The sequence below is a fragment of the Rhinatrema bivittatum genome, chromosome 9 (assembly GCF_901001135.1).
Source record: "Rhinatrema bivittatum chromosome 9, aRhiBiv1.1, whole genome shotgun sequence".
Classification (NCBI taxonomy): Eukaryota; Metazoa; Chordata; class Amphibia; order Gymnophiona; family Rhinatrematidae; genus Rhinatrema; species Rhinatrema bivittatum.
The window spans coordinates 130,914,506-130,941,373 of NC_042623.1; the positions used below are offsets into that span (position 1 = coordinate 130,914,506).

The following is a 26,868-nucleotide window of genomic DNA, read 5'->3' on the forward strand; positions in this document are numbered from 1 at the left end:
ATTGGCGATCCACAACGTATATTGCACTATTCATAGTATTCATGGGGAAGCGAAACGTATCGTGATTCCCCACGAATACACGAATCTTTGCCGAATTATACGGCCACCTAAATAAAAATTTAAACAAACCGCCCCAAGACTTACCAAAACTCCGAGGTGGTCCAGCGGGGGGTCCGGGAACCATCCCCTGCACTCACACCCTCGGTGCTGGTTTCATCATGGCGCCGATAGCCTTTGTCACAGGGGCTACCAGTGCCATTGGTCAGCCCCTGTCACATGGTAGGAGCACAAGATGGCGCCGATGGCCATGTGACAGGGGGCTGACCAATGGCACCAGTAGCCCCTGTGACATAATATGGGCAAAGGCTATCGGAGCCATTTTGAGTACTGGCATCGGATGGCCGGAGTGCAGGAGGTTGCTCCGGGACCCCCGTTGGACCCCCAGGGACTTTTGGCCAGCTTGTGGGGGCCTCCTGACCCCCACAAGACTTGCCAAAAGTCCAGCGGGGGTCCAGGAGCTACCTCCTGCACGCCGGCCGTCCGATGCCAGTATTCAAAATGGCGTCGATTGCCTTTGCCCTCACTATGTCACAGGGGCCGACCGTCGGTACCATGATGAAACCGGCACTGAGGGTGTGAGAGTGCATGGGATGGTTCCCTGTCTCCCCGTTGGATCACCAGGGAGTTTTGGTAAGTCTTGGGGGTGGGGGGTCAGGAGGATGGGAGGTTGTAGTTAATTTTAATTTTAGCTGGGACACGAATAGAAATCGCCGTATTAACGCATCGGGGCGCCATACGGCCGAATGCAACGCATCTGCTCCCCGATGAATCTGAATCACAAATTCAATGTATGGCGTCCCTCTGCACATCCCTATCAAACAGTAACACTTCTAACTATGAAAAGGCAATACTGCAAATATTACACCAGGCCCTAAACACCAATACATCTCCCACTAGGAAAACAGGTCAGGATGCTATAGATCCATTCACAGAAACTACAAGCTAGCAGAATACTTCTATCACACATGCAGAGCACAGACAAACCCTCACCAAATAAAGAATAAAGAGACCATAAAGAAGAAATACATATGTGCAGACAAAAATTGAACTGGAAACTGCAAGAAACAGAGAAACAGAGAAACATGATGGCAGAAAAGGACCATATGATCCATCTAGTCTGCCTATCCATCTACTTTATGTAGCCCTTACAATTCCCATCACTCCCTCAGAGTTCCCATGCACTTATCCCATGCATTCTTGAATTCAGATATCATTTTTGCCTCCACCATCTCCACTGAGTTGCCGTTCCATGCATCCACTACCCTCTCTGTAAAGAAACCTAAGATTACTCCTGAGTCTACCACTTTTCATCACCTTCCCATGATCCTTGTTCTAGAGCCTCCTTTCCAATGAAAGAGGCTAGCTTCCTGTGCATGTGTTGAAGAGTTTGGTATCATTGGCAAAAAGACAAACCTTTCCCGACAATCCTTCCATTTCCCACTAGCCTTTGTCGCCTCCCATTCATCCAGTTTCTAACCCAGTCAGTTACTCTAGGTTCCATGGCGAGGGCAGTTTGTTTATGTCTCCTATGTGGAACCGTGTCAAATGCCTTACTGAAATCAAAGTACACCGTGTCTAGTGCTCTCCCTTCAATTGGATTCTGACAGCAACCAATGAGGGCCCAGACTTTTACGGTTTGGAGAACAAATAAACATGGGGGTAACTTGATGATGTGACCTTTACTACCCTTAATCACTAAGCCTGATACTTTTGATGCAGCTCCAACATTGCTCTCTGCTTCCATGGCAAGGGTTAAGGGAAACTGGATTCAAACAGCATCTGAGGGCCTTGACTTTTATGGTCTGGGAAACTGATAAGCATGAGGGAAAACTGAACAGTCCAGCAGATACTGGCATAAGCTTGCTGGGCAGACTGGGTGGATCATTTAGTTCTTTTCTGCCATCATTTCTATGTTTAACTCTCTGATGATCCAATCAAAGAAATTGATCAGATTTGTTCTACAAGATTTACCACTAGTAAAACTACACGGCCTCAGATCTTGCAATCTATTGGATTCCAGAAACTGCACTATCTGTCCTTCACACACACACACACACACACACACACACACACACACACACACACACACACTCTCTCTCTCTCTCTTTTACACATATACATGTTCTCACACATACTTTATCTCTCTCACACACATACACACTCACATGCAACATGCTCTTTTTCTCTCTCTTTCTCACACACTCACACATTCTTACTTTCACAGGCTCTCTCACACACACACACACACACACACACACACACACACACTTACACAAGTTCTCAATTCCATAGGCTCCCTTGCACACACACATGCTGTCACACCCAAACTTTCACTCCCACATGCTCCTTCTCTCACACACATACAAAGGTTTTCACTCCCACAGGCTATTACTCTTTCTCTTACACACACACACACACACACACACACACACACAGACACGCTCTTTCTCCAAGCCTCCCCCTCTCTTCTGGGCCTCTTCTGTGGCCAATGCTGGTCTTGCTGGGCCTCTTCTTCTGCTGCCATGTGTTAGGATCTGTGGCAACCTGTTGGACCCCTCATTCTGCCATCATGGGATGGAATCCACAGTGGCCTGTTAGATTTTATCTCCAGCCAATACGGGATGAGATTCATGGCAGTCTATAGAGTCACTATTATGGGATTCATGGAAGCCTGCAGCGCCATTATTATATTTTATATTTTTTGAGATCTTTCTCTTTGTCCCCAACTCAAATCCTACCCCCTTTTCCATCTCCCCCATCTTGGCCCTATCCTCTTTGTCTCCTTTCCCTTCCCCATACCAGATATTTACAATCTCATCCCCCCCCCCCCCCCATTCTGTCAATATATATATACACATTCCAGTCCCTCTTTCAGATCCTTTTTTGCCCAGCCCCTTTTTCACACAATGTTCATCTCCTAGTCGCTCACTTACTCTTTCAAATACAGCCTTATCCTCCAGTTCCTTTTTTACATTCCTTTTCTCTAGGCCCTCATTCATAAAACTCCCCCTTTGATCAACCCCAGCTTCCATTTCACATTCTCTTGCCCTCTTTTTCCCAATCTCCTCAGCACCTTCTTCATACAATTCTATTGACCATCACTCCCCCCCCCCCCCCCATTCTGATCAGTATGGCATTAAGAATTGGTGAATGGTAATGTCGTAAGCCATATTCCTCTCCTCTGATACTTGGAACCCAGCTAGAACTTTGAATCATTTGGGACACTTGTAGTGCTACATGGCTCAAAGCATAAGTTGGACCCCTGGTGACAGGAAGAGTATGTAACCTGAGGCATCATCACTCATCTTCAACTGCTGGTCTGATCAGCATAGAAAGAGAGAGAGAGATAGCTATTGAAGGGGGCAAAGGGAACTGTAAATGTGTTGCTGGTCAGCCAACCCAACTTTTCCCTCCAGTCTCTTGTATTGATTCTACAGGAACTGGTCAATTCTGTCGTAAGGACCAAAGTTTCCAGCCTTTCCACAGTCACAGAATTGAAGGAAATTAGGAGTCCTGCACACAGAATCCTCTTAATACACAGGTTACATGATGTACACAGAATCATTTATCTATTAATAAACACGTCCCATGGAGCAAACATATGAAACACACACTCACTTACCAGCCACAATAAACATAATGCCAGAGGTCAGGGTCATGTTGGCTTTTGCAGAGTCCTCCATGTTACCAATATGAATGCATTTCAAGGCAAAAATGGCTATAAGCAGTCCAATAACTCCCAGAACAATGCCCACAATCATCAGGGCTCTTACGGCCTGGAACATGGCTGAAAAAAAAAACATATTCAACATGAGTCTGGCTGACCTAGCTGTGCTGTGCTGGAAGAGGAAGAATAAATCTCATAGGAGGCAGTTCTGTGGTTTTAATAGGTATTCTGATGAATGCTGGGAATTGTAGTCTTCCCATCCTTATAAAAATCAGTAATATAAATTACAGAAGGCAGTGCATAAGACATTAGCTCAATGAATGTTGATTAGCTCTGTTCCTAATACAAAACTACCAGAGAGACAGTTTCCCTTGTGCAGTAAAATAATTCCATGGTTACTGCTTTACCATTAAGGCACTCCCCTTCATGCATCCCGTAGTGTTAGCCATTCCCCATGTTCTTTTATATCCCTTGTTAACAATCCCCATATTTAAATGTTTAATGTATTTGACAAAGGTAACGCATAAGTTTCTGCAAATTTTGTTTAAATGTAAACCGATGTGATATGTAAAATCGAACACCGGTATATAAAAGTAAATAAATAAATAAAATAAATTAAAACATATTCCTTCCCTACAAAGTATTCCAAAGGAACACAGTGAGGACTAAAACCCATGAGTCTTTCAATTTTTATTCCTGTGATGTAACAATTAGATCTCACACTTCATGACTAGAGTTGCTCTAGAAATTCAGGACAGGTTGATCCAGTCCTGGTTTTAATCTATTGCATACTGGGCCTTATTCTGATTTCCCTATTGCACTGCTTAAGAAAAACAAGACTATTAGTACCTGCATGCAGGGGCGTAAAACCAAGACTCAATCAAACTGTCCTGAAAATCTGGAACCAGTTGGAAACCCTATTCATGACTCACTCTGATACTGTAGCCATGGAAAAGGCACAGAGGAATATGGGAAAGTATAGATAACAATGATAAATAAAGCTGATAAAAAAGTCCAAGAGGGTTCTGGGAGAAGCAAAAAGATTGAAAGAGAGGCAGAGCACATGGAATGAATTCATAAGGAATATGTAGTTTGAGAAGAGATAGGTTTTGTGTCTTCATATGATTCTTCTTAACATTCTCTTTAACATCTTGTTTTGGATCAGGAGAGGAACATAGTATTGGTGCTGCTTGATTTGTCTGTAGCACTCAACACTGTGGACCATGATTCACTGGCTGCAAGAGATTGGAATGACAGATATAGCATTTCAGTTGTTTATCTCTTTCTTGGTAGATTGCAGTCGAAAGGTAAAAATGGAGCATAAATTGCCAACCCCCTGGACCCTAAAGTATAGAATGCCACAAAGTCTCAAGTGTATCAGCAATAATGTTTAAAATTTATATTCACTCTCTGGCAGAATTGCAGTAATTGAAAGAGATGATCTTAATTTCTGTTTCATGCTGATCATATTCTACTGTGGGTACCTCTAGGAAAAGATTGTGATAAAGCAATAAATAATCTTAATAATTGCCTCAGTGCGATAACAAAATGGTTGACTAAAATAAACTCTTCTTAAATCTTACAAAACCCAAGATATTATGGGTATCAAAATCCTCATATAAGAGCATTAGTCTATTATTTGTCTTGGGGGATAATCGTGCAGTATTTCATTAAACAACCAAGTTTGGATATTGGGGGTTAAAATAGATGAACACCTTGACAAGATCCCATAAATATTGAAGAAAGCTGTGGTCTCTAGACGTTTTGAAAATGGCAGCTGTCTAAGAGAATGTTACCAGCAAAAACACTTTCTCTAGCCCCTGAAGCAGACATCCATTGTCGAAATGCTGGCAGTGTTGGGCAAGTAATATCAGGGAAGGCAAGAAATAAGCAGAGTGTAAAGAGACCGCAGCTTTCTTCAACTTAAAGATAAGTTCTTACCTGCTTACTGATATGTATTTTCTCAGCGAGAGCTTTCTGTTTGAGAAGCCTTTTGATTTGGATTATTTGCATTATAAAAAAAAATAATTAAATGTGAAATGGACACCTACAAAATTAATCTCAAAATTTGAATTAAAAAATGGTATATCAAGTAAAAAGGCATAACTATAGTTATGTCATATGCCTGTTCCACAAATACTGGATATTATTTATAGCTAATAAGCTATTCACATCCCTCATTTTGTTTTTTCATTACTTTTAGCTCACCAATCATACCACTAGTCAATCTAGGAAAGTTTTTAACATTAAAAAAAAGAAAGTAAATGGGCTTGTGCCTGATTTTAACCCTCCCCCCACCAAATTTCATTGATGGCACTGTTGGGCCATACACCCTCACCCTACATCATCTCCTAAATATAAAATATGCTCCAGGTCCCTAGACAGGGCACCCTCCCCCTAACCCCCATTCACCCATGCTCTGTTTAAAAACAAAAATCACTTTACCACTCTATACCCTGCCTCTACCAACCCGTTTGGTTACACAGTGTCGGATAATTAAAAAATCTAACTGGCTACATTCACACATAAATGGTTATTTTTTAGTTATCCATCTATATGTAGCCAGAAAACATTTATCACCAAAGTATTTTACTAAGCTAGGGGCAATAGGAGGACTTCTCCTATTTTGAGACTTCTCCCATTGCTTTAACCCCACTTTTTAGGGGGAAAGGCAAGTTATTTGCATTTGTAACCCTTGGAAGCATGCCCAGTGGGTTAGAGGGGAGAGGAGAGAGGAGAGAAGGGAGAAAGTTGGAGGAGTCAGAGAGCTAATAGAGATCACCCTTAATCTTGAGCAGCACTGAAGTGGGAGAGAGAAGGAGGAATTTTGTAGAGCTGTTTTTTGGAATGCATCCAGAGTCTCTGCTGGAGGAGGTTTGACATTTTGGGAGATTTTGTATTGGACCTTTTCTGAGGGGAAGGGTTGCCTCCCGTCTCTCTGAAGATTGGGGTTTGGAGATAATTTTGTCCAAGTGTAAAGTCAAGCGAGGGTGGAGAGATATTTAGAGACTTTTGAACCCAGAAGCAAATGCCTCAACTTTTGGATAATTGAATTACAGTATAAAGTTTTGAAAGTTGGAAACCCTTTTTGGATTTTTTGGAGTGGGGGATATTTTTTTGATGTGTTTTTTGGTTAATGTTGGAGCTACACTAGCTATCCCACCCTCACGGGTGAGGATATCTTTTCTCAGGATGAAGGTGCAAGAGCCAGGAGAGCAAGGATGGACAGAGAAAACATTTGATTTTTGTTGATCATTGAATGTATGTCGATTCTTATTTTTGTGATCTTGGCTTGGATCCTCACCTTTAAATTACAGTAAAGACTCTATCTTATTTGAACACCAACTTTGGACTCCAGTGTTTTCCTTGTGAATTTTACTCTGGGTTGTGATTACTAGGGGCTGGATGGACCCTATTATGACTCCTGGTTTATCCTTATTGTTTTAATTTTGGCTTCCCTGCTTTTATTTTTCATGATTTATTTAGGAGTTTTATATATTATCTTTCCAAAAGAAGATCACAAAGGTTTACAAAGCCAGCTTTAAAATTCTTGGTCAGCATTCACATCTTTGTCAGCTTTCATATTCTAAGTCAACACAACAGCAAAAGCATATTCTTATTTATATCCATACATATTCTAGGTCAACACATCAGCAAATATATAATCTAGTACATATTCATATACTTTCTAGATTAACACAACAGCAACTACAGACTCTCACAAAGTTTGATAGCACCCAGGTAGAGAGTGCATGAAGCTTGGGTGAGAATACGTTGTAGAAATCCCATCATTGGGTAACTTTCCTCATTTCAAATCACATCTAATCTTCATTGATGTGTACTGTGTTGTTCATACCTCTGACTGTGCATGTACAACTGCTCCCAAACCCTAGACCACCACCAAAACCTCACCTCCAGTTACTAGTTCAACCTCCTACAGTGGTATAAATAGATGACAAATATGATGCCACCCCAGAGGCTGTCTCTCTCTCTCTCTCTCTCTACTCCACTCCCTCTCTCCTGCCAAAAATGGGATTTGCAATAAATATCACAAATCCTGTTTTGGGCATTTCACACAGCTTAATGCCAGGAAAAAAAAGGTGGAGTTATTTCCAGCATTAAAATGTGTTTTATGCTATTGCACACAACTTTAAACACCCCTCATTTTTATAAACTCTTCCCAAACTCCTCCCCTTTGACAAAATTTTCAAAATTTGCATTTGCATTGCGTGATGTGAAAAATAACGCATGTGTTATGTCGTTATCCCGGGTGTTAGGGCCCTAATGCCTGCAATAATGTCCTAACACATTTTGATGAATGACCTAGTAAATTAGGGGTATTCCAAGGGTGTAACTAGGAGGAGTTGAGTTAGCTGGCTAAGTTAACTGGTTAACTCCAATATTCAGTTAGCTGGATGACTTAGCCAGCTAAGGCTGGTCGGGCCAAAGAGCTTTCCTAAAATTAGGAGGATAAATGGAACTTTAAGATAGCCAGATATATTCAATAGTGCAGTTTCACTATTGAATATACCTCCAAATTTAGCTGGATAAGTGTATCCAGCTAATTTTGCTAGCCAGAATGTCTCTGAATATGGACCTCATGGATTTTACCAGAGGAAGGTCGTGTCAAATGAATCAGCTTTATTTTTTGATTGGGTGACTAATGGCTGAATTCTAAATCCCCTCCATGCGTAAAAAACGGGTTATGGGGCGGATTTTCAGAGCCCTGCTCGCCTAAATCCACCCAAAACCGGGCGGATTTAGGCGAGCAGGGCCCTGCGCGCCGGTAAGCCTATTTTACATAGGCCTACCGGCACGTGCAGAGCCCCGGGACTCGCGTAAGTCCCGGGGTTTTCGGAGGGGGCGTGTCGGGGGGGCGTGTCGGGGGGGGCGTGTCGGGGGGGGCGTGTCGGGGGCGTGTCGGGGGCGTGTTGGGGCGGGCCCGAACCGCTCGGCGTTTTCGGGGCGTGTCAGGAGCGTTCCGGGGGCGGGCCCGGGGTCATGGCTACGGCTCGGGGCGGCCCGGGGGCATGGCCGCGCCCTCCGGACCTGCCCCCAGGTCGCGTCCCAGCGCGCAGGAGGCCCGCTGACGCGCGGGGATTTACGCCTCCCTCTGGGAGGCGTAAATCCCCCGACAAAGGTAAGGGGGGGGGTTTAGACAGGGCCGGGCAGGTGGGTTAGGTAGGGGAAGGGAGGGGAAGGTGAGGGGAGGGCAAAGGAAAGTTCCCTCCGAGGCCGCTCCGATTTCGGAGCGGCCTTGGAGGGAACGGGGGTAGGCTGCGTGGCTCGGCGCGCGCCGGCTATACAAAATCCATAGCCTTGCGCGCGCCGATCCAGGTTTTTAGCAGATACGCGCGGCTCCGCGCGTATCTACTAAAATCCAGCGTACTTTTGTTTGCGCCTGGAGCGCAAACAAAAGTAGGCTATTCGTGCTCCTTTTAAAATCCGCCCCTATGCGTATGGCCGTGCCTTATGTGCGCTGTGCGTATTTTCAAAAGGACCCGGCCATGCACATAATCCCTGTTACGTGCAGAAGTGCTGGGCCCAAGGAAAGGGGTGGGGAGGGGCAGGGCTGGAGGCAGCCGGTACAGTGGCCATTTGCTTCTGTGCCGAGAAAGTGTGCGCCGGCAGTCAGCCTGCGCGCGCAAGTTGCTTCTGTTCCAATGGAGCAGTAAGCAAAAAAGTAAACAAAAGAAAAGGTAGGAAAAAGGGTTTAGGGGGTAGGGAGGAGAAGGGAAGGGGAAGGCAGGTTAGGTAGGGGGGGGGGGTAGGGAAGTTCCCTCCCAGTCCGCTCCTTAATTGGAGCGGACTGGGAAGGAACTAGGAAAAGCCAGGATGCATCACCTCATGGAAACTGCATGTCCCCCCCTTTGCACGTGCCACCTGCACATGCACAGGCGGATTACAAAATCCGCACATGGCCCACGTATTTTATAACATGGGCATGCCGGCGTGCGCAAGTTATAAAATCGGTGCATCCATGTGTGCGCGCTGGGATGCACGTGCGCACCTTTAAAAATCTACCCCTAAATGAGCACATGATGTAATTTATCTGGATTTGGGGGGGGGGGGGGGGGTTTGGATGATACTAAGATCTGCAACAGAGTGGACAGACCAGAAGGTGTAGAGAGAATGAGAAGGGATCTATGAAGGCTCTAGGAATGGTCAGAAGCTGTCAGCTAGGATTTGATGCCAAAAATGCAGAGTCATACATTTGGGGTGTAGAAATCCAAAAGGAGCTGTATCTGATGGGGGTAAAAGACTGATGTGCACTAACTGGGAAATAAGCCTTAGAGTGATAATGTCTGATGATCTATAGGCAGTAAAGCAATGTGAAAAGGCAATAGCTAAGGCCAGCAGGATACTGGGCTTCATAGAGAAGAATAGCCAGCAGGAAAAAGGAAGTGATGATGCCCCTGTACAGTTCTTTGGTAAGGCCTCGCCTGGAGTACTGTGTTCAGTTCTGGAGACTGAATGCCAAAAAGGATAGAGGCAGGATAGTAGCAGACCAGAGAAAGGCAAACAAAATGGTATGAGGTCTGCACCAGAAGACTTATTAGATGAGCATGAAGGACCTAAATATTTATACTCTGGAGGAGGTGAGAGAAGGGAAGATAAGATACAGACTTTTAAAAATCTGAATGGTATTAATAATGCACAAGAATCAAACCTTTTCTAGTGGAACAAAAGCTGTAGAACTAAGAGCCATGATATGAAACCCCAAGGAACAACCTCAGGAAATATTTATTTTTAGAAAGAGTGGTGAAGAAATGGAATACCCTCCCTGAAGTAGTAGTAAAGAGAAGAATGGTAATAAAATTCAAAAGAGCCTGGCATAAACACAGAGGGCCCAATATTGAAAGCATATTTAGCGCTGGATAGCCAGTCAATTTGTGGGCAGGCAGTGGGAGGAGCTCACTGGCACTACGTAACGTATCCAGCTAACTTAACCAGATAAGTAGCAATATTCATTCTTATCTGGTTAAGTTAATGGGATAAGTTACATCAATGATAGAGCTGATCTAATGTAGCCGGATTTATCTTATCCGGCTAAGTAGCACCTTGACCGTGGATATTCAATGGCATAACCATGCCACTGAATATCCCGTGTAATTTAGCTGGATAAGTCATATCTGGATAACTTATTTACCCAGCCAATACTGAATATTGGCCCAGAGTATCCCTAGTGGCTAAAGGTTGGAAATAAAGAGGTAACCTGTGTTAATTGTGGTAATCTGCATATAGAACATAAGAACATAAGAACATGCCATACTGGGTCAGACCAAGGGTCCATCAAGCCCAGCATCCTGTTTCCAACAGTGGCCAATCCAGGCCATAAGAACCTGGCAAGTACCCAAAAGCTAAGTCTATTCCATGTTACCATTGCTAATGGCAGTGGCTATTCTCTAAGTGAACTTAATAGCAGGTAATGGACTTCTCCTCCAAGAACTTATCCAATCCTTTTTTAAACACAGCTATACTAACTGTACTAATCACATCCTCTGGCAACAAATTCCAGAGTTTGATTGTGCGTTGAGTAAAAAAGAACTTTCTCCGATTAGTTTTAAATGTGCCCCATGCTAACTTCATGGAGTGCCCCCTAGTCTTTCTACTATCTGAAAGAGTAAATAACCGATTCACATATACCCGTTCTAGACCTCTCATGATTTTAAACACCTCTATCATATCCCCCCTCAGCCGTCTCTTCTCCAAGCTGAAAAGTCCTAACCTCTTTAGTCTTTCCTCATAGGGGAGTTGTTCCATTCCCCTTATCATTTTGGTATCCCTTCTCTGTACCTTCTCCATCACAATTATATCTTTTTTGAGATGCGGCGACCAGAATTGTACACAGTATTCAAGGTGCGGTCTCACCATGGAGCGATACAGAGGCATTATGACATTTTCCATTTTATTCATCATTCCCTTTCTAATAATTCCCAACATTCTGTTTGCTTTTTTGACTGCCGCAGCACACTGTACTGACGATTTCAATGTGTTATCCACTATGACACCTAGATCTCTTTCTTGGGTTGTAGCACCTAATACGGAACTCAACATTGTGTAATTATAGCATGGGTTATTTTTCCCTATATGCATCACCTTGCACTTATCCACATTAAATTTCATCTGCCATTTGGATGCCCAATTTTCCAGTCTCACAAGGTCTTCCTGCAATTTATTTATTTATTTATTTATTTTAAGTTTTTCTATACCGGCATTCGCGATAAATATCGCATCATGTCGGTTCACAATTAACAAGTGGATAGGAACAAAATCAAAAAATAACATTTAGTAACAAAATCAAAAAATAACATTTAGTAATAAATAATAATAATAATAATAGTAGTAAAAAACATAGATCAAGAGAAGGCTAAGGAATGCAGTTACAATAAAACAAGGGAATAAAATAACTTGGATCTGAGAAAAGAAGCAGGGGTTTAAATTAAAAGAATATATATGCCAGTCAATGTGCTTATAGCATTGATGAATTGCCCTTATGAGGTAGGGATGTTAATTACCATGATTAAGGCAAAGTCTGGGCGACTGGTTGATAATGTAATAAGTTCAGTTTAGTTCAGGAAAAGCTTTCATGAATAGCCACGTTTTTAGTCTTTTCCTAAAAGTAGGAAGGCATGGTTCCTGTCGCAAATCTGGTGGGATAGAGTTCCACAGAGTTGGTCCTGCAGTGGAGAATGCCCTGTCTCTGGCGGTTATGTGCTTCATGGTTTTGGAGTGTGGTATTTGTAGGGTTTCTCTATAGGACTCTCTGATTGGTCTTTTGGACGTGAATTTTTTGAGAGGAATTTGAAGGTTGAGCTGAGATTGTTGATGTATAGCTTTGAAAATAGTGGTTATGGACTTATATATGATTCTGTAGTGAATTGGCAGCCAGTGCAGGTCTTTGAGGATTGGTGATATGTGGTCTCTTCTCCGTGTGTTTGTTAATATTCTCGCAGCCGTGTTTTGGACCATCTGAAGGGGTTTAGTGTGAGATGCTGGAAGACCTAAAAGCAAAGAGTTGCAGTAATCTAGTTTAGCAAATATTATAGATTGTAGAATAGTTCTGTAGTCATGAAAATGGAAGAGTGGTCTTATTCTTTTTAGGACTTGGAGTTTATAGAAACAGTCCTTAGTAGTCACAATCTGCTTGTGATTTAAATATTCTGAACAATTTTGTGTCATCTGCAAATTTGATTATCTCACTCGTCGTATTTCTTTCCAGATCATTTATAAATATATTGAAAAGTAAAGGTCCCAATACAGATCCCTGAGGCACTCCACTGTCCACTCCCTTCCATTGAGAAAATTTCCCATTTAATCCTACTCTCTGTTTCCTGTCTTTTAGCCAGTTTGCAATCCACGAAAGGACATCGCCACCTATCCCATGACTTTTTACTTTTCCTAGAAGCCTCTCATGAGGAACTTTGTCAAACGCCTTCCGAAAATCCAAGTATACTATATCTACCGGTTCACCTTTATCCACATGTTTATTAACTCCTTCAAAAAAGTGAAGCAGATTTGTGAGGCAAGACTTGCCTCACAAATTTGATTTTGTTCCATTAAACCATGTCTTTCTATATGTTCTGTGATTTTGATGTTTAGAACACTTTCCACTATTTTTCCTGGCACTGAAGTCAGGCTAGCCGGTCTGTAGTTTCCTGGATCGCCCCTGGAGCCCTTTTTAAATATTGGGGTTACATTTGCTATCCTCCAGTCTTCAGGTACAATGGATGATTTTAATGATAAGTTACAAATTTTTACTAATAGGTCTGAAATTTCATTTTTTAGTTCTTTCAGAACTGTGGGGTGTATACCATCCGGTCCAGGTGATTTACTACTCTTCAGTTTGTCAATCAGGCCTACCACATCTTCTAGGTTCACCGTGATTTGATTCAGTCCATTTGAATCATTACCCATGAAAACCTTCTCCATTACGTCTACCTCCCCAACATCCTCTTTAGTAAACACCAAAGCAAATAAATCATTTAATCTTTCCGCGATGGCCTTATCTTTTCTAAGTGCCCCTTTAACCCCCTTTAACCCTTCGATCATCTAACGGTCCAACTGACTCCCCCACAGGCAGTTACGGCAGTTACTACTCTAAGTAAAACTTGCTGGGCAGATTTCATGGATCACTTGGGCCTTTTTCTGCAGTCATTTACTGTCACTGTGTTAGCATTGATGAAGGCTTGTAATTGATATCTTTAGATGATGGTTCATTCTTTTTTGGTTTTGGTTTGATGCTTTGCACTTGCACTGGATTGATTTTAAACTTTATTCTGCTTTGGACAACTTTTTCCTAAAGTCAGGGAAGTGATTTATAAAAGAAAGAAAGGAAAGTTAAGAATAGCAGCTCTGAGCCTCGCTTTCTGATTAGAATTAGCTCCAATATTACAGACTATGATCCTTAGTTGACTGTATATGAGGTTCTTTATATACTGAATTGCCCTTAAAAATGTTCATAAAATCCAGTACATTCAAAACTCATTAGCCAGGTTATTAGGAATGAAGTGGTGGAAGCATATTACTCCAGACTGAAACAATTACATTGGCTTCCAGTAAGAAAATGTATCCTGTTCAAACTAATGATATTAACATTTAAAGCTACAAAGTTAGGCCCCTCCTATTATCCAATTGATTGTTTTTCTGGACCCCAGTTCAAACTAGTAAAGTTAAGGCCAGTATCCATTGCAAAGCACATGGGTACCTAGAATAAAGCATTTTCCTGTGCAATACACAAAGAATAATTCAAAATGCTCAGACTATCTAATATTTAGAACGACTAAAAAACATGGCTGTATGTAACTGCTTTTAATTAGTATTGAGTTTACTTTATTCATTCCTAAGTTGCCTAGGATATTTGTGAGTTAGGAGGACCTATGTATCAGGATCCTAACTACAAAGGTCTGCTTAAGTACCAGAGCACTGTAGTTTATGGAATGTTTTTGAAATGACGGTAGCATCTTAATTGCTATAATTAATCCTAGCTGTAATTATTAGAAATGAGGCTTTTATTCATGTGCTGTAAACCTGAAATAACTCAGCTTGTTATAATGCTATCAAAGGTTGGCTTCCAATTTTTCAATATTAAAATACTTATCTTGTTATTAATGATTTTTTTAAATTGATAATGATAGAGTTCAGGTATTATGTTCTCAGCACTTTTGTTCTTAGCAATAAAACCTTTATTTCCATGAACTCTTCATTTCCACCATCCAAAATATTTTGCAGTTTATGATTATTACATCTTTCTTCTCTATTACAGCAAATTATATAAACTCGATATAACATGGGCTCACTTATAATGCTGGCTAAATTTTTGGATCCCACTGCCAGCATTCTATCAGGCCTTCAGTGCATCTACCTTTTTATGGTTATTCTTTGCTTATTCTTTATTTTTTTGTTTGTGTTTGCTTCATTGATGTGTATTTTTTGTTGCATATTATGTGTACCACCTTGGGACTAGAAAGAAAAGGTGGATATAAGTTTAAGTATACAGTAAGGTAAAGTTAACTAAGATGAAGAGACATATGGTGAGAGATGGAAAAAGAAGGGTAAAGTTAGCATGAGCTCAGTATGTACCATATATGAATCTCAAAAGGAAAAAGCAAGAGGCCAAAAGTAAGAAATATTATCTCACTAGGAATGTCTTTATCAGTGCAAACATATATGAAACAGGGTGATAGTCACTTCACAGCCATAGCCCTATTAGTCATTCACCGATATGGCTATTAATCATCAGAAACAAATAGTTGGGAACTGGTAGTTATAAGATCAATCACATCTGGACAGATCCATGATATCTTCAATAAACAATAGAAATAGGAATGAAACATACATTTTTCTCATTACTCTTTCCAAATAGAAAAGTTTTGTTCAACTTCTTAGGTTTCAGAGTACAACAGGCATATTTTTTTCATAGCACGCTGCTGTTCTGCATGTATCCAAGAAAAATAAACGCCTGGCGTATGTACGCACAATGCTATATACTTATGAGGTCTCCTCACTAATGCTGCTTGAAAAACATCATGAGACTTCTTCAGGAGAAAGGAGTGTGTGAATATCATAAAACAATGTGATTAGAGAGCCTTAATAACACTATGAGATCTCTTCACTAGAAAAATTAAACAAATGTTATTAGTCTTCTTACCTGCAGATTGTGATTAATATCATGAGGTCCCCTCACTTGAATTATGTTGATAATGCCATGAAGCCTCTTCACTTGCAGTGACTGAACAACATTATGAAATTGAGATCTCCACATTTTTACACCAATAGTTTAGGGTCAGTTATTAAATAACGTAGTCTTTATGACACCCTGCATTTGCCTGTGGTGATTATCACACTTTAAACATGCTGAGATCCTTTCCAAATTTCTTTACCATCTTTTTTTAACCTTTATAATGTATATCAGCTCCATTCTTTCTGATTCTCTAAATAGTTCACTTTCTATCATAAAGGAATAAATACATTTTTTTTAAAACCTGGAGATGAATATAGAGTTGTAGTCTTTAAGGTGAATTTTAAAACCAGTGGATGGACACACATGTGTGTGCATTGGCTGGCCCATGTCTAGGGGCACTGCTATTTTATAACAGATGCATATATATGCGTGCATATTGTTAAATGACTTGGCCAAGCACACAAGTTAAATGGATGCACGACTGTGAGCACAAAAGTCACCTCTACCACATAAGTGTGGAAATTTTAAAAGGGATGCGCGTTGACACCATTACCTGTTTTACCAGTTCTTCCCCAGTTCACTCAGTTAATAGCTAGGTCCTCCAAACCCCCCTGGTTTGATAACCTGTACACCCTCCAGTTACCCCAGACCTTTTATATCCCTCAAATGGCTCGTTAGTTTTATTTTTAAATTACACACCATCCATAGCAGAAGTAAAGTTATGCATCAGGAGACTTGGTGCATGTCAGATCACGTAAGTATTTATGTGCTAATTTCTGGTTCAAGACTCAAAATGCCCATGTACCATCCATGTCCTGTCAGATCATACCCTTCCTTGCCCTGCCCTTTTTAAGAATTTCCGAGATGTGCTCACAATGGCATTTACGAGCATAACCAAAAGGCTTTAAAATCCGAGTCTGACATATTCATGCATACCCTAATTTCAGCATACGTCAGGCTTTTAGAATTCATCTTTTTGTGTTTGAAGGTTTCAGTCATTATTTTGAGCTGTTTGACTCTTTCTTTTGGATCATAGCAGATACAGAGTTACCATGTGGATTGTCTGTGCATAATGGACCTTTTTTGCATGGTGGAAGCATCCAAGGCAAAACTACAGAAATAAAAATTGGAATTCTAAAGAATGAGTACTCAAGCTAGTAAGAAGCAGGCTTCTAACAAAAATTCAGAAAGAATGGCACTAATCTCTATAATATACTATGCTCCAAGATGCCAACACACATCACTGGATTCCATAGTTATCCAAAGTGTGGTTGTCATGTTAGCTTACTTCAATGCATGGAAATAAATAAATTAACAGGGAAAAATATAAGGTAATACTTTGCCATTGCATTAACTTAATACATGGGGACAACATTTAGCATGCTCCTCCTCTTATGTAGTATTTACTATGCAATACAGAAAATGAGAACGATGCTACATTGATGAAAGAGGCCAGGATCTAAACATTAAACTTACACAGACACGGAACTGTACATCACAAATAAGACAAAGGCAACATTTCTATGATGGAACATTTTTTAAGACCATTTCACTGTGTCAATGACCTTATATTATGATCAGGATACTAAAAGGTAAATTCAGAACAATCCAGAAACATAAGACATTTAGAAATACATTTTCAAAAGCATTTACTTGTGTGAATGGACTTTTTGAAAATGTATATATGGAAGTGATTTCATTGTGGGCCGGATTTTAAATGCCCTGCATGCGTAAATCCGGCCGGATTTACGCGCGCAGGGCCCTCGCACGCCTGCGCACCTATTTTGCATAGGCCGCCGGTGCACGCACAGCCCCGGGACGCGCGTAAGTCCCGGGGCTTCGTAAAAGGGGCGGGGAGGGGGCGTGCCCGGGACGGGTCCGGGGTCAGGGGACAGTTTGGGGTGGGGGCATGGTGCCGGCCCGGGGGCTGTGGTCGAGGCCTCCGGACCAGCCCCCGGGTCGGGTGATGGCGCACCAGCAGCCCACTGGCGCGCGCAGATTTACACCTGCTTTCAGCAGGCGTAAATCTGGCAACAAAGGTAGGGGGAGGTTTAGATAGGGCCGGGGGGTGGGTTAGGTAGGGGAAGGGAGGGGAAGGTGGGGGAAGGGCGAAGGAAAGTTCCCTCAGAGGCCGCTCCGATTTCAGAGCTCGGCGCGCGCAGGTTACACAAATGTGCACCCCCTTGCACGCGCCAACCCCGGATTTTATAAGATACGAGCAGCTACGCGCATATCTTATAAAATCCAGCGTACTTTTGTTTGCACCTGGTGCATGAACAAAAGTACGCCCTCGCGCAAATTTATAAAATCTACCCCTGTATGTATAAATGTTTGCAGACACATATGCACTTGCTCTCTAGATGCTATAAATGTGCACATCTGCATTAAGGTATGCATGGTCTTGAGAAGTTTCAAAATAGTTTTATGTACATAAGCCTTTTGAAAATTAGGGCTGAGATCTGTCTGTACTTTGTACTTCAGCTCTAAGCATAAGTTACATAATTGTGTTCCCTGGGGTGAATTTTCCAAGATTTATGTGGGAGTTGTCCATTCAAAATCAGTGTACACACGTGTAAGTAGCCTCTGAAAGTGGTAAGAACATGTTCAGAAGGGTGAGAGTACGTGCATACTCTCACTGCAACATTAAAAATTATAGGGCGGATTTTAAGAGCCCTGCTCGCCTAAATCCGCCCAAATCCGGGCGGATTTAGGCGAGCAGGGCCCTGCGCGCTGGTAAGCCTATTTTACATAGGCCTACCGGCGCGCGCAGAGCCCCGGGACTTGCGTAAGTCCCAGGGTTTTCGGAGGGGGTGTGTCGGGGGGCGTGTCGGGGGGCGGGCCCGAACCGCGCTGCATTTTCGGGGCGTGTCGGGAGCTTTTTGGGGGCGGGTACGGGGTGTGGCTACGGCCCGGGGCAGTCCGGGGGCGTGGCCGCGCCCTCCATACCCGCCCCCAGGTCACGTCCCGGCGCGGAAGAGGCCCACTGGCGCGCGGGGATTTACGCCTCCCGGAGGGAGGCGTAAATCCCCCAACAAAGGTAAGGGGGGGGCTTAGACAGGGCCGGGTAGGTGGGTTAGGTAGGGGAATGGAGGGGAAGGTGAGGGGAGGGCAAAAGGAAGTTCCCTCCGAGGCCGCTCCGATTTCGGAGCGGCCTCGGAGGGAACGGGGGTAGGCTGCGCGGCTCGGCGCGCGCCGGCTATACAAAATCAATAGCCTTGCGCGCACCGATCCAGGTTTTTAGCAGATACGTGCGGCTCCGCGCGTATCTACTAAAATCCAGCTTACTTTTGCTTGCGCCTGATGCGCCTGCAAAAGTAGGCCAATTTGCGCTATTTGAAAATCTACCCCTATGTGGGATAGATTTTAAAAAGCATTTACTCGAGCAAAACTGGTTTTTGCTCGAGTAAATACACTTTACTCAAGTAAGTGGGCTTTTCAAAATTGTTACAATATATGCCATTGAATTGTCCATAGGATTTACTCAAGTAAGTGCACTTTACTCGAGTAAATAGCTTTTGAAAATTGCTACGATAGTATGTCACATTTACATGCGTAACTCCTTTGAAAATAACCCCCTGTATGTACAAGCATTTCTCAGCTGGATTTGAAAATCTGTGCATATTTAGGTATTTTATAAACTGAGTATACACATATGTTATCAAACAAATGCAGATGTTTTTACAACTGCTGATCAAGTTGTGGATATTACATCTGACTCCTCTTTTATCTGAAATGTTTGGGTGGAGAGTCAGTCTACAGCAAGTGACAGAGGGTGCTTATGAACTGGAGAAGATTTGGGTCAACTGGTGTAGTTCTCAGGAAATAGGTGTTTGGAAGTACATGCACAAGTATTTTCATAAAAGAGATATGTGCAAATATTAGATACCTGGCTATGAACATAAACTGAGTGTTACATGCACATATTACAATTATTTAACACATAAAATATATATGTCCATACTATATATATACTATACAGATCTCTGTATTAAAAAATATGTGTAGACAAATGTAAGAACATTCTTTCAGGTGGTGATATGTTGTATTTTATAAACTGTGTGGCCTCCAATGCACAGTTTATGAACTGCAGCGCAATCTTTAGGTGCACCTACTTACCCGTGTACGTGCTAAGTTATGAAATAAACAAAAAATAAGTGTGCGCTGCGTTAATGTTCAGTCTGGTTGCAGATGATCAAAATAATTTCAATGATATTAAAGGTGGATACCTCTCACCATAGAAAGACGAAACAATGTTCTTTTAATCAGAGATCCTGATTGAAACCCAAATTCACTCACAACAAAGCAATATATGGGTTGAACAATTGCTCAACAGTACATTTGAAAATTCAGTCCTCCGACGTTGAACCCTGTTTCACAAGGCTGCTTAGAGGGGGACAAGTTCAAACTGAGCAAGTATCAGGTTTCTCTGGGAATAAAATTAAATACAACAGCATTAAATTGCAAACCAACAAAATGAGCACAAGCAAGAGGTGACAAGATATAAGAATACATACCCAATTCAAAAAAGGGGAAGCAGCTAATAGTGTAAAGACTGGTTTAAAGGAGATTCTGAGAGAATACCGAATAACAGATGCCTGAAAAGTGTGGAATAAAGAAAATGTTGATACATAAGTTAAAAATATAATTGCAGAATAGAAGATAAATCTAAGAGTAAAAAAATAAAAGTAGAAAACAAATATCAGTAAGCAGAATAGTGTCGGCAAGGTAAACAGCGAAATGAATAGTAGAGATGTAGCAACTGACACAGTGGTGGCCGCAGAAACGGGATTAAGAGTACAAAATTGAAATAACAAAGATGTGTGAAAACAGTGAAAAGGACAAAATAAAGATGCCCAAAACTGGGGGTATTAAACAAACTTGAAAAAAAATCTAAAAAATCAATTAAAGAAATCAAGATCTTAGATTTAACACCGACATCTTGCTTGATTTCGTCGTTCTGACTCACGACCGCCATGTCACCGCTATTGGACGCTCAGTGCTGCCCTGTTCACCATTGCTCTCAGTGCCCTTTACTTTTATATAATGGTTCTCCTTCAGACAGTCCCCTTTTCCAAACAACTCTTTTTAAACTTTCCACTGTTGTTACCTTGCATTTAGTTTCCCAGTGTTGCACACGTCTGGTTTTACTCTCCTTTTCATCCAATTTATAACAATGTTACTTTGTCTTTTATTATGCAGTTTTATTTTAACTTATGTATCAACGTTTTCTTTATTCCACACTTTTCAGGCATCTGTTATTCGGTATTCTCTCAGAATCTCCTTTAAATCAGTCTTTACACTATTAGCTGCTCCCCCTTTTTTGAACTGGGTATGTATTCTTATATCTGTGCACCTCTTGCTTGTGCTCATTTTGTTGGTTTGCAATTTAATGCCATTGTATTTCATTTTATTCCCAGAGAAACCTGATACTTGCTCAGTTTGAAATTGTCCCTCCGACACGGGACCAGTTTGAACTGGTCCCGTGTCGGAGGACTAAATTTTCAAATGTACTTTTGAACAAATGGGGGGCTTCAATTTTCAATTGTACTAATGAGCAACTGTTCAACCCATATATCGCTGGGGCTTTGTTGTGAGTAAATTTGGGTTTCAATCAGGATCTCTGATTAAAAGAACATTGTTTTGTCTTTCTATGTTGAGAGATATCTACCTCTAAAGTCACTGAAATTGTTTTGATCATATGCAACCACACTGAATATTAATGCAACACACACCTATTTTTTGTTTATTTCATTTTTGTGTATTTATTTGTTTGAGCTAAGTTATGCACACTATCGAAAATTACCCTTCCTAAGTTAAAATAATCAAACTCTTTAGAACCAAGTTAAAAGGACTTTAAGAAACTTGTTCTCTAAACTCACCAACAGAAATAATTCTACTGCCTTTCACCTTCTTATCACTAGCATATCACTCTCTACCCACTACCCCCTTTCCCTTCCCTCTCGCATTGTAATGTAATCTACGATTCACTTGTATTTTCTGCCAATGTTACATTTTACTCTGACCCGCTCATTCTGTTTGGATTCCTGAAAGCTAGTCAATACATGTATGTTTTCCAATAAAAAGGTATCATCTTATATTTCATTTACTTATGTATAATTTATATATATATATATATATATATATATATATATATATATATATATGTTTTTGTTTGCTGACTATTTCTGGGCATTAAAGTGGCCTAACATGACTATTACACTATTTTATCCAGGATGGAATATAATGTAGGCAGCCAGGACTATCTCCTCCCTCCACATTTGCCCTTCACTAAGTAACCACACAAGAATACAGGACAATTGCCGCCCCCCCCCCCCCCATTTAGGACCTCGATAGTAACCATCCACTGCCTTCCAGTAATATGGTTACCACTAGGTCACCCGACCTAGAGATTTCAGTAATGGCTAACTCATTCGACCCCCGCCGCCGCCCAGCAAGAAGCTGAAACCATTGACCCCCGCCACTACCCAGCTAGGAGTCATGCAGGGACAACTGCACCCAGCTGTACCCTTGTGGTATTCGAACCTGGCACCAGCCAAGTCATACAACCGATCGGCAAGATGCTGCCATCCTAAATAGGCTTGGGCCACCCACCCCCTCCAAGCTGCAACAAGAACATCCCCAAATCAAACAATGATAAAATAGGGCGGGCAGGAGGGAGCGATGGGATAGAGGAGACAGAGTGAGGAGAAAACTCCGGAGCCTGCGAGCTATCTCCTCCCCCTGAACACTGACGCATCACCTCTATGGCCAATTAGGGCACTGAAGTCCTGAAATTCAAACATACCCACACCAACGGTTCCATGAGAACCCGGGCCACCTTCGTGCCTGAACCTGCGCTCAGCCCAGACCCCTCCCCGCCCCTCCCTCCTGGGCATTGGGGCACCCGTTGGGAGAGAGCCCGGTACCACACTAATGTGGGCATGAGGGCATTAGGCCCACATGCCCTTTCATGACTTGTAACTGATCACCTTCACTTGCAAGCATACTAACTTAAAGTTCTGAAAACAAAGGTTTGTGTGCTCAAGTCATACAAATAGTCTCATTTCTTTTTCATTTGAACTTTTGTTTCAAGTATTTTGATGAATTCTTAATTTTGCTATGATATCTCACGTCCCTATCCTGCATGGTAATAAGGGTCTCTAACCATCTAACAATTTAGGAATGGCATAACTTATTAAAATTCTGTATCAGTTGTATTCTCAAAAGTCTCCTGCTATCACATAATATTTGAAATGGGACAAACTGAAACATTGATAAAATATGTATTTTTAAAATGTTCTAGACAATCTAAAAGAGAAAACAAATTAGGGTGGATAGGAAATAATAATCTCACACAAGAAGGTATATTCAAAGATAGCAACAGTGTGAGGAACAGCTATTAATATCCCACAGAGTAGATTTCAGAAAACCTTTTTTATTTTGTTAATTTATACTATAGAAAATGGCATGAACATGCTTTTATTCCCAAACAGAAGGTATGCCAAAGTGTTCCTGTGAGTGTCTATTATATTCCCTTCAGCTTGATTCCTCCCGAGGAAGCTGTCCAGCGAAACATGGCCATATCGGGGAACTTCGTCGATACATCTTCTCTTTGGGAATAAACATTTTGTTCATACCCCTTTCTATAGTATTCATACACCATCAAATGATTTGAAGTGCTCAACCAATTGGAACACCATTATTTTGAGAAATTTAAAAAATTTAACACTAAAAAATTAACAAAATAAAAAAAAGTTATTTCGAAATCTACACTGTGGGATATTAATAGCTGCACCTCACACATTTGCTGTCCTAGAATACTCTATGAAATTCACCATGTTTCTCTTTGCTTTCATGAGTTTTACAGATCACATAGGGCTCTTCTTCAGCTGTTGGACTTATAAAAAGTTTCACAACCTACAACAAATCCAGTTTTCTCTCAGATCAATATGGCTCCTGGAACTCTGCACTCCTGCTTTCCAAAAATCATTATCTGGAGGGAAATTTTCTAAGAAACCAAGAGTCAGCTAATCATATAGTTAGGTGGCAAGATCTCTTGGTTGAAAGTTGCCCTTCCTTTGAGCAGATAAATATAGTTACCTAGTTTCACTACAGAACTATATTTAGTTTCTCTCTGAGGACAATGTAATACTATCGCACACATTAATGTCTGTTAAAAGTGCTGCACTTTTACCAGCACTGTTAAAGCACATACACTAGTTTTAATGTGAAATCTAAGCTAAAGAAGTAATGAGATGTAAACATACAAAATAATTCATTACTTCATAGCACAGTGAAAAAATGCACGCACAAAATGCTCCAGTGATGCAGAAATGTAACTACAGCTCAGTAAATAAACAGAGAAACAAAAAGCAGGATCCTTAGGTCCAGAAATGGTGCTCTCAGCAGCAGAACAGGCCAGATAAAAAAAAGGCAAAAGACAGGGATTTAGTCCATGCCTTTGCATTGGTAGCTCAAGGCAAGTTACATTCATGTGTGGTAGGTATATTCCCTGACCCCAAAGGATTTACAATCTAAGGAATCCATTTCCTAAAGGTTTTCTCTTGTGTTGTGTCTATGGGGAAAAATGCTTGGTAAATAAGGCTCTAAGTGTATACTTGCATGGATGGAGGGTGACATGACTTGCCCAAAGTCACAAGGAGCAGCACTGGGATTTGAACGATGGCTTCCCTGGTTCACAGCCCTCTGCTTTAACTACTCGGCTACTTCTCCACTCTAACACTGCTATTCCAGTGAAGTAGCACAATTCTCATCCAAAGAATTCAGGAATGGCACTTCAGTATAACAGTAATAAGAATAATATAACTCTACCTATTTATTCAATACATAAATTAAAATACTCCAGCCTTGACCTCAAGAATCCTATGCTCTGAATATCCATTTCACAACTTTCTTGCTGCCCTTTTTTTACTTTGTGTATCTTCCCATGCATTATCCCTACATGACTAGAATCTTGTTAATGTTAGATATTCAATATCTACTAAATCGATATCAATCAAATTTTTACTCTTTAACAAAGATATCCTTTCCTTGAAAATATTTCCCCACAGTATGAAGTTTCAGGACCTTAGTTCCAGTTTTTTTCGCCAGTCAATTAACTGTCTCTTTGTGATATCCCAGAAGCAGGACCAGAGATCCCATGCAAATGTCTATAGTGGCACTGGGATACCATGCCCAACTCCTAAAGAATGTGCACAGTGAAAGTCAAATGTGTGGGATGCATGCCAGGTATAGGAATCAACATTACAAATTGAATTAGTTATTTTCCTTGCTATGTTACTGGCCAGTGTTTTATGAACTATATTCATATAGACTGGGAGAAGATTTAAGATAGCTAGCAAAAATGGTGCATACATTTGATTACAAAAAGTCAAAAGTTTATGAAAACCAAAATCCAGAAAAGATGGGTTTGCATAAAGCAAAGTAATTATTATGGAGATGATTTTCAAGCAACCTGTAGAGTTGAAAATTATATGAGTGATGTAATACACATACTTTGTTGAATACTTGCTCTTTGAAAATTAATGTGCATGTAAAACCTCCCAAGTAATTTGCACTTGTTCTTTGTGTGGGTGGCTGAAGAGGAAAATGGCAGGCATACTTTTGAGAATGTCATGAATGCACATAATTTTCTTCTTATGCCCTAAAAATACGCAAAGGAACATCTTTTTTTAAGGCGGGTACAAGTGCATGTACAGTGAGCTCAATGCATAATTTTAGCTGCATTTGAGGAGGGCAATTTTCAGTTTGGCTAATTTATCTAGATACCTTTAGAAAATTTCCTTCTAAATACTTCAACAGTGACAAGTAATATTTACTAAAGATTTCTAAGATACTGGGCATATTTCACAATATATGTATCAAGAGTAGAAAGAGCACTGGGGGTCTTTAGATCCCCAAACCCATGTTCGCCTTAGGTTTATTATTAAATAATATGGAGAAAATGTACTTAGATTAATATTTCCCCATGCTAATGCCCAGTCAGCTGACAGGCTGACTACACTGATTGATACCTATCTTTCTAAAGAGTACTGCTGTCCTGTTCTTCTATATCATCCCTCTTACCTGGTAATCCCAGGATGGTGAAGTAAGGTCTGCATTCTGTGAACCCTGAGCTCTGCCGGACACAGCTCCTCCAGAGCCCCTGGTACTGGAAGACGGCAGTAACTGGGTTATCATACAAGTCCTGGGTGCTCCACATATCCAGTGCAGTGGCTGTGATTATTCCAGCACTGCCTAAAGTAGCGACAACGAAGCCCATCACTTGGCACATTGTCACTGACATGATTTCTTCTTGTTCACAAGTAACTTGTGTTAACGCTAATTTGTTCTGATGGAAAAATAGGCGTCTCTGTGACTGAGCTCTTAGAAGGGCAACGACTCTTATCACCAGTGCTCCATTGACGCTCTTTGTTTGTTCAATGTGTTTTCATAAGATACTGTGCATGAGTTTCACCCTCAGTTTCGTTGGATCATAGTTATGACTTCTCCTTCTCTATCCTTCTTAAAGAGCAGTCAACACTTCCTCATTACATATCAATAATTTGTGATATCACAGACAGTGACATCATTGAGTGACTTGTGCGACATAATTCAGTTTGTCTCTCATTGTCTTTATTGTTTAGTTTTATAGTCCCTTCAAAAATCCCTTGTCAAGTTGGCAGGTTGTGATGCTAAAAGAACTACATTGGGATATCACTAAATTAACTAGATGAAAGAATTTCATTTTTCCCATAGTGGTGATGTTTTGAGGTGGATCAAGGGATAATTTTGATTTTGCTTTCTCAGAGTTAAGCCTTCTTTGTATTGCATCACCTTAATTTTAAACAATAGGGCATGGATATTGGCAGATTTGCTCTGTGAAAAATGTCACTGTTTGTGAACTTTGATTCAAAATTTGATTAATCATTTTCATAGAGTTATAGGTTTTACATTA

General features: G+C 41.1%; 1 protein-coding gene across 2 annotated transcripts in view; it reads right to left on the minus strand.

Annotated features, from left to right (window-relative positions):
- Positions 1-26,868, minus strand: part of CLDN18 (claudin 18) — a 68,898-nt gene that overhangs the window by 14,828 nt on the left and 27,202 nt on the right. Inside the window, exons 1-2 of one of the 2 annotated variants that reach the window (XM_029617073.1) lie at positions 25,998-26,304; positions 3,683-3,847 (exon numbers count right to left, since the gene is read on the minus strand). In XM_029617073.1, the coding sequence (XP_029472933.1) occupies positions 3,683-3,847; positions 25,998-26,217 (385 nt within the window). In that variant the 5' untranslated portion in view covers positions 26,218-26,304. Of the gene's footprint in view, positions 1-3,682; positions 3,848-25,997; positions 26,305-26,868 lie in introns of those variants that run through there. The other variant, XM_029617074.1, reaches the window with a different exon arrangement.